The sequence below is a fragment of the Podarcis tiliguerta genome (assembly GCF_965153285.1).
Source record: "Podarcis tiliguerta genome assembly, chromosome: 17".
Taxonomy (NCBI): Eukaryota; Metazoa; Chordata; class Lepidosauria; order Squamata; family Lacertidae; genus Podarcis; species Podarcis tiliguerta.
Window position 1 is genome coordinate 30,464,071 of NC_139550.1, and position 19,050 is coordinate 30,483,120.

The 19,050-nt window shown below is 47.5% G+C and overlaps 1 protein-coding gene across 9 annotated transcripts in view; it reads right to left on the reverse strand.

Annotated features, from left to right (window-relative positions):
• Positions 1-19,050, reverse strand: part of PNPLA6 (patatin like domain 6, lysophospholipase) — a 75,470-nt gene that overhangs the window by 38,697 nt on the left and 17,723 nt on the right. For all 9 annotated transcript variants that reach the window (XM_083419430.1, XM_083419427.1, XM_083419426.1 and 6 more), the window contains exons 4-15: positions 17,914-18,001; positions 17,707-17,789; positions 15,848-15,942; positions 14,433-14,573; positions 12,132-12,291; positions 10,721-10,801; positions 9,019-9,147; positions 7,636-7,716; positions 6,820-6,970; positions 3,984-4,067; positions 3,309-3,415; positions 2,283-2,474 (exon numbers count right to left, since the gene is read on the reverse strand). In XM_083419430.1, coding sequence (XP_083275556.1) covers positions 2,283-2,474; positions 3,309-3,415; positions 3,984-4,067; positions 6,820-6,970; positions 7,636-7,716; positions 9,019-9,147; positions 10,721-10,801; positions 12,132-12,291; positions 14,433-14,573; positions 15,848-15,942; positions 17,707-17,789; positions 17,914-18,001 — 1,392 coding nt within the window. The remainder of the gene's footprint in view (positions 1-2,282; positions 2,475-3,308; positions 3,416-3,983; positions 4,068-6,819; positions 6,971-7,635; positions 7,717-9,018; positions 9,148-10,720; positions 10,802-12,131; positions 12,292-14,432; positions 14,574-15,847; positions 15,943-17,706; positions 17,790-17,913; positions 18,002-19,050) is intronic.

Sequence of the window (19,050 nt, forward strand, 5' to 3'; positions counted from 1 at the left end):
AGAAGCCAAGTTCTCAGCATGTCAAGGCCCATGTAGAGCCCAGCTCCTGCAGTGGCAGATGTGGGGGAGCTGAGCTCCCAGAAGGGAAACAACTTGCTGGGCCAGGTGAGGAAATCAGCACTCTTGAAAATTCCCTCGCCTGATCGTGACAGGTGAACATTACACTGGCTCTCAACCCAAGCATAGTAAAAGAAACATCAACCCAAGAAATGAAACTAATACGGAACCAGTCTAGCTATCATGGCTCGTCTCAAAGACCATGGGAACTGCAGTTGTCTCAAGGCACCAAAACTCACCTCTTTTCTAGGCCTCAAGAGGCTCTGAACCTTAAGCAGTTGGATGTAAGCCCTGACCCCAATTGTTTATGTAATTTACAGGGCATTTAATTTCTGTTAATTTCAATGCAAATTGACCTGATGGGCACCTCCTAGACTACTGTGTAGATCAGAACGTAATTATTCTTTTACGAGTTTCGCAAGCGCGCTTTTACGAGTTTTGCAACTGCAGTTCTTGAGTGACTCCAGACTGTCGGTATTTTGTGGGAGTGATTCAACCGCATGTCAGAAATTTAGGTTTACGCAATTAAGGAGGATTAAATAATGGGCCCTGCCGCCAACAAATCCACAACCAACTTCTTACAGGTAAGAAGAAGACAGTGTGGGATTAACGACCGACTGATGGAAAGATGCATAGCCTTTGAAACCTTAAGTTCTTTTTCCTAACCAGTTTTTAAAATTGATTTTTTTTAAATTCGTTTTAATGTAATTTTGTATGTTGTATAACGCCTTGCTGCATTCCCTCCCAAAAAACCTCAGTCTATGAACATTGAAATATATGAAATATATATTATAAAGCCTCTGCACAAACAAGTAGAGAAAGCTCACTACTTGTGATCCCCAGCAACTGGAAATCAGGGGCGAAACGGAACAAAACTAGCCGCTGATGATCAGAAGTCTCTTATGTGGCCTTGAAAACAGAGCAATCGAGAATTTCTGAAACAATGGGATATTAGCTCTGCCCAAGGCGTGACGGAGAACAGCAACAACCGGGAAAAGATAGACATAATATTTTACAAGGACAGGAAGATACATCAGGGACAGAATAATAGCCACACACAGGAAGAACAAGGATACAGTTTGAGCGCCTCACCTGTAGTTTTATAAATCATTTAATGCATGGGTAGGCAAACTAAGGCCCGGGGGCCAGGTCTGGCCCAATCACCTTCTCAATCCAATAGTGGCGCCCGCCCTGTGGAACGCCCTCCCATCAGATGTCAAAGCGATAAACAACACCTGACATTCAGAAGACATCTGAAGGCAGCCCTGTTCAGGGAAGTTTTTAATATGTGACATTTTAGTGTATTTTTCATCTTTGTTGGAAGCCGCCCAGAGTGGCTGGGGAAACCCAGCCAGATGGGCGGGGTACAAATAATAAATTATTATTATTATTATTAATCCAGCCCATGGACGGTCCAGGAATCAGCGTGTTTTTACATGACTAGAACGTGTCCTTTTATTTAAAATGCATCTCTAGGTTATTTGTGGGGCCTGCCTGGTGTTTTTACATGAGTAGAATGTGTACTTTTATTTAAAATGCATATCTGGGTTATTTGTGGGGCATAGGAATTCATTCATTATTTTTTCCCCAAAATATAGTCTGGCCCCCCACAAGGTCTGAGGGACAGTGGACCAGCCCCCTGCTGAAAAATTTGCTGACCCCTGATTTAATGTGTCAGTACGAATGGAAGTCGTTAATATTGCAGTTGTTGTATAAGGGATTGTCATTTTGACCGGAGTTTAATTGAAATTAATAAGATTTCGGAACGCAGAAATAAAGTAAATCATCCAACCATCAATTCTAGCATGCTGGGAGGGCTAAATGATATAATTTGGCATCTGAATGATTGGTATTAGGAACTGTATTATAATTTAGAATTGTTAAAATGAGGCTATTATTGGTTTACAGTGGTACCTTGGATTACAAACCCCTCGGGTTACATTTAGGGTTACAGACTCTGCTAACCCAGAAGTAGTACCTCAGGTTAAGAACTTTACCTCAGGATGAGAACAGAAATTGCGTGGCAGCGGCGCAGCAGGCCCCATTAGCTAAAGCCGCACCTCAGGTTAAGAACGGTTTCAGGTTAAGAACGGACCTCCGGAACAAATTAAGTTCATAACCAGAGGTATGTATTGTAATTGAAAACTAATAAAAAATTATGTGGCCTTGAAAAACAACCAATTCCCATGCAGAATGAGAAGTCAGGGATCCCAGACGGCATCTACCTCAATCTTCATGAGCTTGACCAGCTCCCGCTTGGCAGCCTCAAAGATGGCGCTCGTCTGGGTTCCTTGGTAGGGGCCGAAGGGGCAGTCGCCTGTTGCAGAGTCATCCTCGCAGTAGTTGTAGTGGTAGATCCCAGACGGCTGTTCCTCCACCGTCACAGACTTCCGCTCCCGGGGCTCATGGGATGTCGACTGCCAAGGATGGTGACAAGGTAAGGTCAGGTAGGGGGCAGAGAGGGCAAGAAGCTACCAGAGAGGAAGGCTCCCATGAGAGGGAAAGGAAAGAAACCCACCATCTCCACCAGGCACAACCCGTTTTTTTATATACTGTATAAATACACTGGAACCTTGGTTTTGGGTTTTGTTTTACTTTTTCAATTTAAAGTTTTATAATCAATTATCCAACAACCAAATAAAAACAAGATTCTCCTGAACTTCCCTCCTCCCCACTGTGGGTTCTTTCATTAACCATTTCCTCCTGCATCTTTTAGAATAATCCAAATCTTTTACATCTCCATTACATCCAAAAATAAACTACAAGTGTCATTCTAATCCTGCTAATGATTTTAGCTGTTTACAATGGCTTTTAAGATAATTTCCCCCCATTCCTTGTTAAAAATTTGGTCTTCCCGATTTCTCCTTTTGCCCTTCTAGGCTCTGACGCTTTCTGGTTTAAATTTCTGATTCTTTGCTTCTTTTTGTCATATGCTTGCACTTTGGCTGTTGCTATTAAGTCAGTAAGAAAAACAAAACAATGCAAGAGTTTCTACAAAAGCAGGGTAGCTCTAATTCCCTCTCACCTGAAGTCATCTGACTGAGAGACTACAACCACACATCACCACCTGACAGGCTCCATCTTGGGGAAACCCAGCCAGATGGGTGTGGTATGTATGTATGTATGTATGTATGTATGAATAAATAAATAAATTATTATTATTATTATTCCCTCCCTTGCTGTGTATCTATCTAGGGCAGCATCAGCATCCCACAGGCAGCAGCGGAGCATCCCAATGGCCAGAGACTCACCCGGGCGAAGCCAGCCAGTGAGACGGAGCTGTCTTCCTGAAGGGACACTGAGATGCGGCCTCGTTCGTAGGCCATGTCAAAGTCTGAGCGGGGCCCCCTCTGGATCCCTGGGTGAGGAAAGAACACCAGAGAAATGATAAGATTAATGAATGTTAGAATGACATTGGATTGAACGTAAAAGGTTATTAGTAACAAAGAGGTGAAGGAGTATAGAGACTTCAAAGGTTAAAAGGTGTAAAATTAAAAGGATTAATATATAAAGATATTAAGGAGATTAAGAGATATCAGTATTAAGATATTAAGATTAAGATAAAGATTGGTTAAGATAGAAGGAAGGGATTTGCTGATCAAATATAAGATCTGGAATACAGTGAGGGGAGGTGTGGGGAAGTCTGGGAAATAAGTAAATGCAAGGAATATCATGAAGTTGGAATTGTTTTTATTTGCTTTTTTCTTCCTTTTTTTCTCTTTTGTACTGATGTTTTTTGTTGCTTTGTATTTTTGTTTTTTTCTATTCTTTTGTTGTTGTTTTCTTTTTTATGTTAAAACCTTAATAAAAATATTATAAAAAAACAAAAAAACACCAGAGAAATGAAGCAGATTGAGCCCAAGGCCTGTGGATGCTGCATCTCCACAGGAAGGCAGAAGGTGGTCAAGGCAGAGAGAGACACATACCTGAGATATCAACTGGCATGGAGATGCAGCGACTCAGCAGCGGGGCAGCAGGAGGTTCCAGCAGACCTGCTTTCAAAGGGTCACCTGCCAGTATAAAAGACCGTCACTCACCAGGCCCAGGAGACACGCGAGCACCTCATGTTAATAATAATAATAATAATAATAATAATAATAATAATAATAATAATTTCTTTATTTATACCCCACCCATCTGGCTGGGTTTCCCCAGCCACTCTGGGCGGTTCCCAACAGAACACTAAAAACAGAATAAAACATCAAACGTTAAAAACTTCCCTAAACTGGGCTGCTTTCAGATGTCTTCTAAAAGTCAGATAGTTGTTAATTTCCTTGACATCTGATAGGAGGGTGTTCCACAGGGTGAGCACCACTACTGAGAAGGCCCTCTGCCTGGTTCACTGTACATTTCTCTCTTTTTTTAAAAAAAGATATTTTATTTTCCACATTCAATAAACAAAAGATACAAATCAACAAACACATCGAAAGGAAAAAAGAAAAAGAAAAACAATACATACATTATACAAGAACAAAAAGAAGAATAAAAAGAAGTAGAAATAAAAGAGTTAAAAACCAAATATTGTGTCATTGTATTCTTCAGCATTAACTTAGGTCTGCGACTTCCCCATGCCTTCCCACTCTGTATTCTAGGTCTTATATTCTGGTAGTAAACTCTTTCCCTCTGGCGTATTTTTGGTTCAGATTATTGATTATTGTCTTAATAGTCCTTACGTTTCCCTATGTCTTACAAAGTGTACTTTCTTTATCATTATCATTTTTATAATAACATTCTTTTACATTCAATCTGATAACCTCAAACGTTCGTAATTTTATAATGCTTCTGTAAATAGTCTTTAAATTTCCTCCAGTCTTCCTTCACCGTCTCTTCTCCCTGGTCTCTGATTCTGCCAGTCATTTCTGCAAGTTCCATATCACTGTACATTTCTTGCAGTGAGGGAACCACCAGAAGGCCCTCGGAGCTGGACATCAGCGTCCGGGCTGAACGATGGGGGTGGAGAAGCTCTTTCAGGTATTCTGGGCTGAGGCCGTTTAGGGCTTTAAAGGTCAGCAGCAACACTTTGATTTGTGCTCGGAAATGTACTGGGAGCCAATGTACTGTAGGTCTTTCAGGACCAGTGTTATATGGTCCTGGCAGACACTTCCAGCCACCAGTCTAGCTGCCACATTCTGCCACATCGTGACGGAAACCAGAGCACACGGAAACACTGTTTACTTTCCTGCCACAGCGGTACCTATTTATCTACTTGCACTGGTGTGCTTTCGAAGGGCTGAACGATGGGGGTGGAGACGCTCTTTCAGGTATACTGGGCTGAGGCCGTTTAGGGCTTGAAAGGTCAGCACCAACACTTTGATTTGTGCTCGGAAATGTGCTGGGAGCCAATGGAGGTCTTTCAGGACTGGTTTTGTATGGTCTTGGCGGCCACTCCCAGTCACCAGTCTAGCTACCACATTCTGGATTAATTGTAGTTCTTGGGTCACCTTCAAAGGTAGCCCCATATAAGAGCGAATGACAGTAGTCCAAGTGGGATGCTCACATCCATGAGAGAGACACCCAGACCCCCCCTCCAACTCACATGTGCCACAAAATCATTCCCAGGGATATTTCTGCCCAGGGATAACCATCTCAGATACTGTCAGGGACTGGCTGGATAAAGGGAACACTCAGAGGAGGGAGGCTCAGAGCCAGGGGATTGGTGGCAGGACACCGAGAAGAAGTCAGAGGGAGGAGTTTGGTGGGAGGTGGTATTAGAAGCCGAGGAGCAATAGGCTTTAGTGAGCAGGAAGAACCTGTGACAGAGAGCAGTTCAGACTTTGAGGCTGAAGCAGAGGAGGGCAGTCAAGAGGCTGCTGAAGAATCCAGGGAGTTACCCCTCTCCCGCTGCGACAAGCTCCCCTCCCCACTGGTCTCCAAGAATGCGCAGGATAATGATGGCAACGGAGCAGAGGCCAGAGGTGCACAGAAGCATTTTGAGACTGCTTGGGAAGCACCCGGAAGAGGAGGAGCCTTAAGGCTGGCAGAATGTGGGGAACCTCAGTACTGGCAACTGCTTCATAGGAGCAAGACCTTCTGGGAAGTGTTGCTGAGACCACTAGGCCAAGTGTATGTTCGTTTCCTTGAGAAAAGAGTTCACTGAAAACAGAGATCTGCTTCTTTTAGTGCTGACCTGCATCTGGCTCCAGCCTTGACAGATACGTCCACCTGTCAAGGCCAAGAGTATGCAGGGAAAGGAGGAAGGACAGCGAAGAGGGGAGAATCAGCTGAGACAATGTGAGGTGCTGCTCTCCCGGCTGCTATGTAACTCAGACAGAGACCTGCAGAGGCCGTCAGTAGCATTACAGTCTCCCTCCCAGCTCCTGTGGTGCCATATTGAGGGGAGCCACTGGAGGCAGAAGCCAAGCTTCTTTGCTGCCCCAAACATTGGTGCCCCCAAGAGAAGCGGCTTAAATTTCTGCCTGCTCGGAAGGAGTCAAATGCAGCTGTCTGGGGTGCTGCTCAGAAAGCGGACAACCTACATTTGTCTCCCCTGAGCTCCAGTTTTGATTCCAAGAACAGCCCTTATTTCCTTCCCCCAGAACGGACAGCTTACGTCTGAGGACACCTAACGTCCACGTCTGAGGTGTCATTCTTTGTTTTTACCTCCCTCGCCTCATCTGCTTTGGGGAAGTTGAAAGTCAAGCTGGGGATGAGCTAAATGTTTAGCAGCCGGGGCCTGCAGAGCACCAGACTCTCTGGAAACAGAGGACCCACCCACAGCCTCCCCATAGATAAGTCAGATGCACACGGATCAAATTCCCTTACCTTGGTCCCTGGAGGAAGCTTCCCCCTGCCTTCCAGAGCTATCCTTGGCATCCTCGATGGAGGAGGCGCTAATGACACGCTTGCTGTGTCGGACGGGGCTGGTACGAGAGGTGTGGCCCGACTGGGGGAACAGCCGGAGTGGTTGCATCTCCTGGGAATGGAGAACACAGTCATGTTTGTCTGAGTACATTTCCGAGCACAATTCAAAGTGTTGGTGCTGACCTTTAAAGCCCTAAACGGCCTCGGTCCAGTATACCTGAAGGAGCGTCTCCACCCCCATCGTTCTGCCCGGACACTGAGGTCCAGCGCTGAGGGCCTTCTGGCGGTTCCCTCACTGCGAGAAGCAAAGCTACAGGGAACCAGGCAGAGGGCCTTTTCGGTAGTGGCGCTCACCCTGTGGAACGCCCTCCCATCAGATTTCAAAGAGATAAACAACTACCTGACATTTATAAGACATCTGAAGGCAGCCCTGTTCTGGGAAGTTTTTAATGTGTGACATTTTAATGTATTTTTAATCTTTATTGGAAGCCGCCCAGAGTGGCTGGGGAGACCCAGCCAGATGGGCGGGGTTCAAATAATAAATTATTGTTATTGTTGTTGTTGTCACATAAGTGGGGGGGAAGGGGGGTGGTAATGGAGGAGAGATGCTGCCCGCCAAAGCCTTTTGCTTAGCTTTGAAGCCCTAACCCCTAACACAGCGGAGGGAAGGTGGGATGTGCTCAGGGACCAGGTACGGCTGCTTCTCATTCTGAAAGCAGATTCCAGCCAGATAAGGGTGGGGGAGAGAAGGTGGAATGGGGTAGGACAGGAACTCACGTGGCTGAAAAGCTCATTGGTCAGGCCAAGGTAGTTGTGCAAAGCCAAGAAGGTGACTCTCTGAAGGCGCACCATGATGATCTGAAAGGGAAAGAGGCAGAAGGGCAGGTCAGTTGTACAATTTCCTTGCAAGGGGAGCTTTTCAATTCCCTTTTCAATTCTCTCAGTCCGATGGTCACTTCAGTCCGATCATAGCTTGTGGGGTTCTCTATAGCAGGGACTGGCGAGGAGGTTTCAGAAACCTCTCTGCTCCACCACCACATCTTTCAAGGACTTGGAAACTGCTTGGGTTATCAAAAAGACTGAGCCCCACAATTCTGCCTTGGATTGGCTAAATCCAAATGGCATTTGCATGCCTAGAAGACGAACCCCCCCCCCCAAAAAAAAGGATAAAAGCCTCCAGCAGCTGTTAAGTTCCTGGGCATGCCTTGGCTGAACACTTTCAGAGATGCGGTGTTCTGAATATTGTGACAAGTGGGGGATGAACCCTCTTTTTCCATCCATTTTTATCATCATCATCATCATCATCTCGTGGCCTGCTTCTGCCAATCATGGGAAGAGTCAATGACTTACACAAAGACACACAAACATCCCGGAAACTCCTGTTCAACCCCCACCCGTGGCAAGTATGTGAAATATATTCAACAATATGATCTGGAGGTCAACTGTTGTGCATGTAAGCCAGGCCAAACGCATGAACCAGTGTCAGTCTGCTGCCAGCAACTCCCAGCTGGTTGCGCAGGAACGTACAAAGACAAGGGAATGTTTCTTACCGTCCGCTTTTTATTAGTATTTACAGAGAGAAGCTATAGAACCCAGCCTCTGGGATAATGGCGTTGTCCCGAGTGAATCTCCACCCCGTCTCTCCCACTTCCTCATTCATCATTCTCATTGTCTCCTCTACATTCCCTCTGTCTTTGAGCTCTTTGCTCTCCTACTTTCAAGGCTCGTCAGGTTCTGGGATCTGGAGGATCTGGAATGCTTTCTAAAGACACTGTGTCCGTTGGCTGTCACCCCCTTGGTGCCTCTTCCTCTTCCTTCTCCTCTTCCATTATTTCTCAGCTTTTCTCCTCATCTGCCTCTGAGCTGCGACCTCCCGCAAACCCGTGTTGTAAATCTAAATGGTCTTCCTTTTCCTCCTCCCTGCTCAATCTGGGGAGGTGGTCTCCACCATCCCTCCTCTGCCCAGTCCCTGACAACCAGAAAATAGAGAACAGAGATGGTGGAGGCGCAGAAGTAAGGGGAGACAGAGACAGAGAGAGAGGGGAGAGAGAGAGAGAGAGAGAGAGAGAGAGAGAGAGAGAGAGATAAGGGAGGGAAGGACGGGGGACAGAGAGGGAGAGACCACTCTGGAGACAGTGAAGCAATGGGCAGGGCACTCACCTGCACCACCCGGACCAGGCTCTCAGGGTACTTCTCAAAGACAGCCGAGAAGGCCTCCACTGGCAGACGCAGGACTGTGGAGTCCTCAGCTACCCGTGCAGAGACTGTCCGGTATGGGCGTTGGTGACCCTGTTGGGAAACCAATCTTAGAACAACAGGAGGCTGCCCCTGATTTGACCCACACCTGCCACTCCAAAGCCCATCTTCCTAGACAACCATGCCTTTTTTGTCAGAAGGCAGTGGCAGCACACCTTTCAACCGATGTCAGCGACTGGGCTCAATAACAGGTTCTGCCCCAACTGGGCTAGGCGACTGGAGCACTTTCAGAGACCCTCCAATCCTGGAAAGCAGGTTGGACTCACAACCGTGCATTGTGAGCACCAGACTCAGCAGAGTATAAATAACACGGAAGCTAGCTGTGAAGCATAACTGCTTTTATTTCTAATAGCCACTACAAAATAAAGAACTACTGGCTTGCATGAGTTTTACAGATCCCACTCAGCCATCTAGTCACTACATAGATAAGACTCTCCCCACACAAGTAGTCAGGCAGGAGCGGAAGAAGAGCAGAGTAGTTTCCGCCCCCTCCTTTCTCAAAACATCTGATCAGGAGATTCTTGCAACGGGAGGGGGTGAAAATATCAACAGGCAGAAGCTTAAAACGAGGAAGTGGTGGGGGAGAGAGGAACCTGCGAGGCCCCACCAAGCGTTGTTGGACTCCAACTCCAACCCTAGCCAGCACGGCCAATGGTCATGGATGATGGGAGGTGGAGCCTAGCAACAGCTGCAGCACCATGGGTCAGCCCCCCCGGACTTAAACGGATCTGGATCCTTCTGCTCCACCAATTCCATGACACAGAAGAGATCATGGTGCCTTGGCTGCTGCTAGCCTAGGGATCAGTTCCCACCTTTAGCTCATCCCTTGGGGCAAGCCAGGGGAGGGAGCGGCATGGGTGGGAGAGGGAGCAATGAGGCTGGAACCCACAACTAGAAGAATGTGGAGCCTGGAGCCACATGGTAGAAATGGCAAGGAAGCAGATTTAGGCTGACGACGAGGCAATACTTTGTAACCGCAAGAGTTGTCTGACAGGGAAACAGACTTGCCTCAGCAAGGGATGGGGTCTCCTCCCCTGGAGGCTTGGGATGCTGTGGTTGCATCCTGCATTGCAGACGCTGCGTGGGGGAAGGGGCCAGACTAGATGGCTTCACAGGCCCCTTCCGTATTGTCAGGGAACTGCCATCAGAGCTGGAAGCGGAGAGAAGGCTCCAGAGGGATGCCAGAGAGGGTCCCAGTAGGGAGAGAGGCAGCCCATCCGCTGGGGAAGGAAATCAGCGTAACACCAGTGGAGAAGGGGGGCAGATGGGGGAATCGGAGAGGTGGCTCCAGGACTCCTCGCCGGAGACCAGTGGAGAGGGCACGGGTACTCCGCTACCTACACCCACCCTGTCCAGAAGACTTCCGCGCAGGGAGAGTAGGAGAAGACTGGGCGTCAAACAGCTTTTATGCTGGAAGAGGTTCAAGAAACGCCCACTGACGGATTCTGCCAGCGACTGAGGCAGCCACGAAACTTGAGGCTGTGCAGACAGAAAGGGTTCAACCAGGTAACCTAGCCAGGAGTGGCGGCAACTTACGCACGAGCAACCCCTAGAACCATTACACGTATCTAGGATTCTAACAGGCTGAGGTGGACAAGGATCCTACCGTGATGACGTCCAGGATGCTGAGGAGGCTGTGCACACTGTCGCCCGGAAAGACCTCCTTCACAAGGGTCTCTTTCCCATCCTGAATCAAACAAAGAGATTTTTAAAAAAATTTAACAATTGTTTATTTGGTTTTCAAATCAAAGTTTTACAATCACATGTCCAATATATAACAAGATTCCAAGGAATCTCCTGGACTTCTCTCCTCCCCTCTGTGGGTCCTATTGTTAATCATTTCCTTCCGCATCTTTTATAATAATCCAAATCTTTTACACCTCCATTCTGTCCAAAATTCAACATTAAACTACAGTCGTACCTCGGCTCCCGAATGCCTTGGGAGTCAAACATGCTGGTTCCCAAACGATCAAAAACCAGAAGCGAGTGTTCTGGTTTTTGGATGTTTTGGGGGAAGCTGAATGTCCAGTGCGGCTTCCGCTATTGTTTCCAGTGCGCCTGCGCAATTGGAAACCAAACGGAAGCCGCGCCTTGGTTTCCGAACATTTCGGAAGTCAAACGGACTTCCGGAACGGATTCCGTTCGACTTCCGAGGTACGACTGTACAAGTGTTATTGAAGTCATGCTAACAATTTTAACTGTTTACAATGGTTTTTAAGATAAACGATAAATGTTCCCCATTCCTTATTGAAATGTTGGTCTTCCCGATTTCTGGTTCTTCCGGTCATTTTGCCAATTCAGCATTTTCCATCAACTTAATCTGTCATTGGGACACGGGTGGCGCTGTGGTCTAAACTACAGAGCCTAGGACTTGCCGATCAGAAGGTCGGCGGTTCAAATCCCCGCGACGGGGTGAGCTCCCGTTGCTCGGTCCCTGCTCCTGCCAACCTAGCAGTTCGAAAGCACCTCAAAGTGCAAGTAGATAAATAGGTACCGCTCCGGCGGGAAGGTAAACGGCGTTTCCGTGCGCTGCTCTGGTTCGCCAGAAGCGGCTTAGTCATGCTGGCCACATGACCCGGAAGCTGGACGCCGGCTCCCTCGGCCAGTAAAGCAAGATGAGCACCGCAACCCCAGAGTCAGCCACGACTGGGCCTAATGGTCAGGGGTCCCTTTACCTTACTAATCTGTCATTCTTTTTTGGTAGGGACTCTGTCTTCTTCAACCAAACAGATTTGCAATTGGCTAGCCGCGCTCAGAGCCAACCAGGGGCCCCCTCTCCCTGCGTCACCCTTTGCAGGAACCACAATCAATGTTTCCTGCACAACCCCCACTGAAAGAAATGAGAGCTGCATGCAACTGTGCCAATGGGTCTTGTGCTCCTCTGTTCGTTCCTTGCTGTGACGATCGCCAGGCCATGCCCAACTCTTGCCCTCTGAGCCGCATAGCCATACACGGCTATGGAATCGTCCCCACGGAGTTTCCTGATGTTGCCCGACTGAGCTCCCTGCTGCCCTCACCTGCTCAGACAGGAAGAGCTCCAGCTTTCCGTCTTGGACCACGTAGATGCTGGTGTCAGGCTGACCTGGGCGGAAAACGTACTCGCCTTGCTGGCACTGCTGGAAGGTCATGTGCTTGCACAGCTCCAGGAACAAAGGCTTCTCAAAGTGGCCTAGCACCCTGCGAGGAAGGAAGAGGGAACCATCACCACAACACTCTCCTTGCACCATGCCATGCCCCTGAAGAGAGTTCAGAAACATCAGAATTCAGTTGCTCATCGGAGCAAGACGGTTTGAGCATATTACACCGATCCTGGTCTGACTGCCCTGGTCACCGGTTAGTTTCCGGGCCCAATTCAAAGTGCCAGTTTTGACCTATAAAGCCTTACATGGCTCAGGGTCACAATACCTTAAGGACCACCTCTTTCCACGTGAACCTACCCGGACCCTGAGATCAACTTCTGAGGCCCTTCATCGTGTGCCTCCTTCATGAGAGGTCCAGAGGGTGGCAACACGAGAACGGGCCTTTTCTGTAGTGGCTCCCTGTCTGTGGAATGCTCTCCCCAGGGAAGTTCACCTGGCGCCTTCATTATACACCTTTAGACACCAGGCAAAACCATTCATCTTCAACTAGGCCTCTGGCTGATTTGACATCCAATGCCCTTTTAAAATTCGTTGTGGACAAGGGGAATTATTGGGTTGTTTTTGTTTTTATTACATATTTTGTGTTTTTATACTGTGATTTTGCATTAAGAACCAACTTGAGATCTGCAGGTATAGGGTAATATACTACTACTAATAATAATACAGTGGTACCTCGCAAGACAAATGCCTCGGAAGATGAAAAATTCGCAAGACAAAAGAGTTTTCCGTTTTCTGAGTTGCTTCGCAAGACGGATTTCCCTATGGGCTTGCCTTTTTTTTAAAGCCACCAATGCATTCCTATGGGAAACCATCAATACACAGCGGTGCTTCGCAAGACGAAAAAACTCGTAGAACGAAAAAACTCGCAGAACGAATTAATTTCGTCTTGCGAGGCACCACTGTAGTTCTGTCTCCACAATTTCCAAATTCTTTTGGGCACATTTATTTAATTATCACCCACTGCCTGGGATCCTCCGCCCTCAAACCAGCCAGCAGGTATGTGAGTAAAGAAAAGCCAAACTCGTAGAACGAAAAAACTCGCAGAACGAATTAATTTCGTCTTGCGAGGCACCACTGTAACAATGTTGGCTATTTGCTTTGGGCTGGCTGCAAAACCCATAAGGATAGCAAAAGCAGCAGTAGCAGCAAAGCCAAGAAGCTGGGGAGAGGATTTAGCAATCTGTTCCCCAGGCACAATTTCCTCTTCACGGTGAGGCTATATGCACATCCTCTATGAGGTGTGGTGAATGTGCACAAAGGCCACTTGCTAGGAACATTAATTCTTGTTATTCCCCATGCACAGCAATCCAATTTGCTTGAATTCCCTCCCTTCCCCGATAGGCATATATGTGTACTGTTCTAAAAACCAGTTCGTTGGATTCTCTTGAGAGCAGCAGAAGCAGCAAGAAGAAGAATGGCAGAAGCTAGTAAATGGCTGCCCCAAATGCTGGGTGGAACCGACACTGCTCAAATCTACGCCAAGGAAAACAATGCAGGGGAAGTGGAAAGCTGGAGATGTAGCTGTTACTTCTGGGGTAGCCAAGATGGTGGCCTCCAGATGTTTCGGACTACAACTCCCATAATCCCTTGCTGGCTGCGGCTGATGGGAGTTGTCCACAATATGAGGAGGACACCAAGTTGCCTGTTCAGCAGCCTCAAGTTGGGAAGCGTTTTGGCAAAGGCTGAAAAACGGCCTCTCTCCAGCTTGAAGCATGCATGCAAAAGCATCACCTTCCCCACCGCCATCATATTCTTATTAATTTTGTTAATTGTATCACCATCTGGCCTCCTACATTCTGGTGAAGGGTTGTGGCCTGGCAACAGGATCCTGACTGTGTGGCAAAGCAGAGGCACGCTCTGTTCAATGGCAGTGCCAGCTGCCCAAGTACAGTGGTACCTTGGGTTAAGAACTTAATTCCATCTGGAGGTCCGTTCTTAACCTGAAACTGTTCTTAACCTGAAGCGCCACTTTAGCTGATGGGGCCTCCCGCTGCCGCTGTGCCGCCGCTGCACGATTTTTGTTCTCATCCTGAATCAAAGTTCTTAACCCGAGGTACTATTTCTGGGTTAGCAGAGTCTGTAACCTAAAGCATCTGTAACCCGAGGTACCACTGTACTTCCTGTGGCTTCCCCCTTGACCTCCTATCCAGGTCACAACCTGAACCCCCCGGCACATACCGCACATTCTTCAGCATGTAGAGCACTTCCGAGGGCAGGTGAGAGTTGGCTACGTCAAACTCTGTGAGATCGGCCTCCAGGACGGAGGGGGGCGGCTCCTTCAGCTGAAGGGTAGGCAGCTCCTTCTTGATACGCAGGATCCTGAGCGGAGGCAGAAAAAGGCAGAGGTTCCTCAGAGGCATGGAAGGAAGCCAACCAACCAACCAACCAACCAACCAGCCAGCTTCTTGTTCTTGCAAACAAAGAGAGAGACTCCCTCCTTCCCTCTACAGTGGACGCTCAGGAGGCACGTTTGCAACCTGCAGCGTTCGCAACCCGCAGCGCCATGTCTGCGCATGCGTGGGTTGCGATTTGGCGCTTCTGCGCATGTGCTGAAACCCAGAAGTAACCCGTTCCAGTACTTCTGGGTTTGGCGCAGTGCGCAATCCGAAAACGTGCAACCTGAAGCGTCTGTAACCCGAGGTATGACTGTATTCCCCAACCAAATAAACAACTACTACACCCCTCTTCCTTCCGTGCTCATTTTGGCTTTCGGGGGAATGTGCCAGTTTTTAATAATAATAATAATAATAATAATAATAATAATAATAATAATAATAATAATAATTTATATTTATACCCCGCCCATCTGGCTGAGTTTCCCCAACCACTCTGGGCAGCTCCCAATTGAGTGTTAAAAACAATACAGCATTAAATATTAAAAACTTCCCTAAACAGGGCTGCCTTCAGATGTCTTTTAAAAATAGGAGAGCTACTTATTTCCTTGGCATCTGACGGGAGGGCGTTCCACAGTTTTAAAGGCCTGAAAGAGGCACTGGATTCACTCCCTCCCTCACACCGGGTCCTCTGTTTCATTTCTATATCGCTATCCTCCTCGACTGCCCCGAGTTCACTGTACCCACTTAGGAATAAACAACATTGCAAGTTTCAAGGCTCATGATGCATGCGCTCTCTCTCTCTCGCTCCAAGTTTCTAGTCCTCACAGGTGAAGGGAGCAAAGATGCAGAACTTGAAGGGATACAGAGGCATGTCCAAAGAAGGACCCAATTTGTGTCTTTGTGCAGGTTACCTATCTGCTCGCAGACTGCCTTGCCAGAGTGGTGTAGGCTCTAGTTATCTCCCGCTTGGACTACTGCAATGCGCTCTACGTGGGGCTACCTTTGAAGGTGACCCAGAAACCACAATTAATCCAGAATGCAGCAGCTAGACCAGGCATAGGCAAACTCGGCCCTCCAGATGTTTTAGGCCTACAACTCCCATGATCCCTAGCTAGCAGGACCAGTGGTCAGGGATGATGGGAACTGTAGTCCAAAACATCTGGAGGGCCGAGTTTGCCTATGCCTGAGCTAGACTTTGCCTAAATATGGCCCTTCGTTTCCCTGTGCATGCTTTCTGCTCTAGCCTGACCGACTCACTTTTTGGCAATGTTCAACATCTTGAGCTTCTTCTTCATGCGCGGACGGGAAGCAGACATGGTGGTGTCGACCAGAGAGGAAGTGGATTGAGAAACCTGGCAAGAAAGGAAATGTGGTAAGTGGAAGGAGGAACCCTGCAGCCACCCAGCCCTATATACCTGCTGCTGGTCTTTTGTTACACACATTTACTAGCCAGGATCAAGGCACCTCAACAGAGGCTGCAGGTTACGCTCCCAGGAGCCATGCTTTGCATATCAGCTTCTCCCCCTGGGCAGGTATCTTGGGAACCACATGACGAATATCAACAGGAAGGGACTGATCCTGGCCCAGCCACACAAACACCCTCAGCAGTCCCTGCTCCCACACCTGCCAAAGCCTTGACTGTCCAAGATATTTTCCTGAATAAGCAGATTGAAATTCCCAGGTGTCAGAAAGGGTGACTTATGTATGCCACTACTGCGGCACGAGTTTTGTTAGCCCCAAAATGGAAAATGAGCGAGGTCCCAACCAAAGAAGAGTGGCAGCTTAAGTTGACAGAGTACGCGCAGCTTGCAGACTTAACATATAGAATAAGAAAACAAGAAGAACAGGAGTTTAGAGAAGATTGGAAAATGTTTACTGAATAGATGGGAAATAACTGTGTACAGTTGAAAACACTGGCAGCATTAAGATAAATTCAGCTGTGTAAATAAGTTATGATGGATGTAATAATGGAATAATGAATTGTATCGTTTCTGTAAAATATGCAGGAACTTATGATATGTAAAATGAACCATGGAAAGAGAAGAAGGGAAGTCACTGACATTTTAGGGATGTAAAAATGAGTACAGTCGTAGCTCGGAAGTCAAATGGAATCTGTTCCTAAAGTTCAATTGACTTCCAAAACATTCGGAAACCAAGGCACGGCTTCTGATTGGCCGCAGGAAGCTCCTGCAGCCAATCGGAAGCCCCGTTGGACGTTTGTGTTCCAGAGAAAGTTCGCAAACCGGGACACTCTCTTCCAGGTCTGCGGCATTCGAGAGCCAAAACGTTTGACTCGCAAGGCGTTCAGGATCCAAGGTGGGACTGTACTTTAAATGGGAAAACAGAATCATAGAATCATAGAGTTGGAAGAGACAACAGGGGCCATCGAGTCCAACCCCCTGCCAACCAGGAAACACCATCAGAGCACTCCTGACATATGGTTGTCAAGCCTCTGCTTAAAAACCTCCAAAGAAGGAGACTCCACCACACTCCTTGGCAGCAAATTCCACTGTCGAACAGCTCTTACTGTCAGGAAGTTCTTCCTAATGTTTAGGTGGAATCTTCTTTCTTGTAGTTTGGATCCATTGCTCCGTGTCCGCTTCTCTGGAGCAGCAGAAAACAACCTTTCTCCCTCCTCTATGTGACATCCTTTTATATATTTGAACATGGCTATCATATCACCCCTTAACCTCCTCTTCTCCAGGCTAAACATGCCCAGCTCCCTTAGCCGTTCCCCATAAGGCATCGTTTCCAGGCCTTTGACCATTTTGGTTGCCCTCCTCTGGACACGTTCCAGTTTGTCAGTGTCCTTCTTGAACTGTGGTGCCCAGAACTGGACACAGTACTCCAGGTGAGGTCTGACCAGAGCAGAATACAGTGGCACTATTACTTCCCTTGATCTAGATGCTATAATTTTAATAATTAAGAAAATTTAATAAAAATTATAAGCAATAGCAGAAGGGTCACGGTGACTGAGATGCCGCATAATTCCCCATTCCCCATTCCCAAGTCAACCAATTCATCTCAAAGAAGTCACATTCGATCACTCCAGCACAACCATCCCATGCCACACACACACACACACAGTGTGGGTCCTGTCCCTTTCCTCCATTTACCTTGCGCATTATCTTCCTCCCGTAGAACAACACTTTGTCCCGCTTGCGAAAGCGATATTTGGGTTGTTCCTGGGCCTGGACCTCTGCAGGGAAGGGAAGAAGGAGGAGACCAAAGATCAGGTCAGGTCAGCAGGCCTGGCCCCGCCTTGGCAAAAAAGCTGCCCACTGGCACAGCATGCCCACTTCCCACAGCCCCAAGGAACTTACTCTGAAGGCGGAACCGGCGGATCAGCACCAGGATCAAGGCGGCAACAAGCAGCACGGAGAGACCGACTCCTATCATGACTCCCAGCACCTGTGGGGAAGGGTTAGCGCCCAGTTGGCATGTGGGTTATGGCCTGCTGGAAAGGTGGCAGGCTGGCATTCTGTGCCCAGCCATTGATTCACTGTACTGTGGGAGTCACTCGGGGCAGCCTCGTTCCTTTGTGCAGAGACACAGCCCAAGAGGCTATACTGTTCTGGGCCGATGCATAGAAGATTCCAACCTTGAACAGGCAGCTGTCAATTATCTGTCGTGGGTGTGGCCCCAGGGGTTTGCCCATCACTGGAATTTACAGGTGAGGTGGGTTTGGGTGTGTGAGATAATTGCTTTTAACATCCACCTGCCCTGGAGAGCCAGAATGCGATTGGACTTAGGAAGCCACACGGACCGCGAAGCTCACCGGTCCAAACCTCTTTACTGCCTTTAAAATGCAATAGCAGGATAATAATTTTGTGACTAAATGGGCATAATTTTAGCCTCCAACAAGGCGAGTCTGTTTTCTTGACGCTGCTGGTAAATGCAACAAAACAAGCCTCTGGCGCCCGTCTCGGCACCCAGAATCTAGCTGCTGTGTGTTTAGCAAGCCAACACTGTGGGACGCCCCCCATTCAGAGATCTCCTTCTCTTCCTGCTTTGTAGGAAGGTACCCAAGACTCTACTGCTTCAACAGGCTTTGAATTCTCAGTGACAGAGGTTGCTGATTGAAGTGTGTTTAAATATGTCTTATTCCTTATCTTGGAGACCACTGTAAGCAGATGAAAACACTAGCAGGGTTGCAATAACACTTGTAATGTAGTAAGAACTATGGAGACAGCGGAGTTTTACCAAAGATGGACTATTGAAAAAGATGCAGTAGAGAAGGTTTGATAATGGGATCCATGGAGGGGAAGGTGGGAAGGGCAGAGATTCAGAGGAATCTCTCAACCGTTGATGTGCCTGGTTGTATTGCTATAATTTTATATACGTAAAATCAAATAAAAATTATAAAATTATATATTTTTATAATTTTATTATATATATATATATATATAATATTAAAATTATATATATATATATACATAAAAAAATAAAATCTGGCTTAT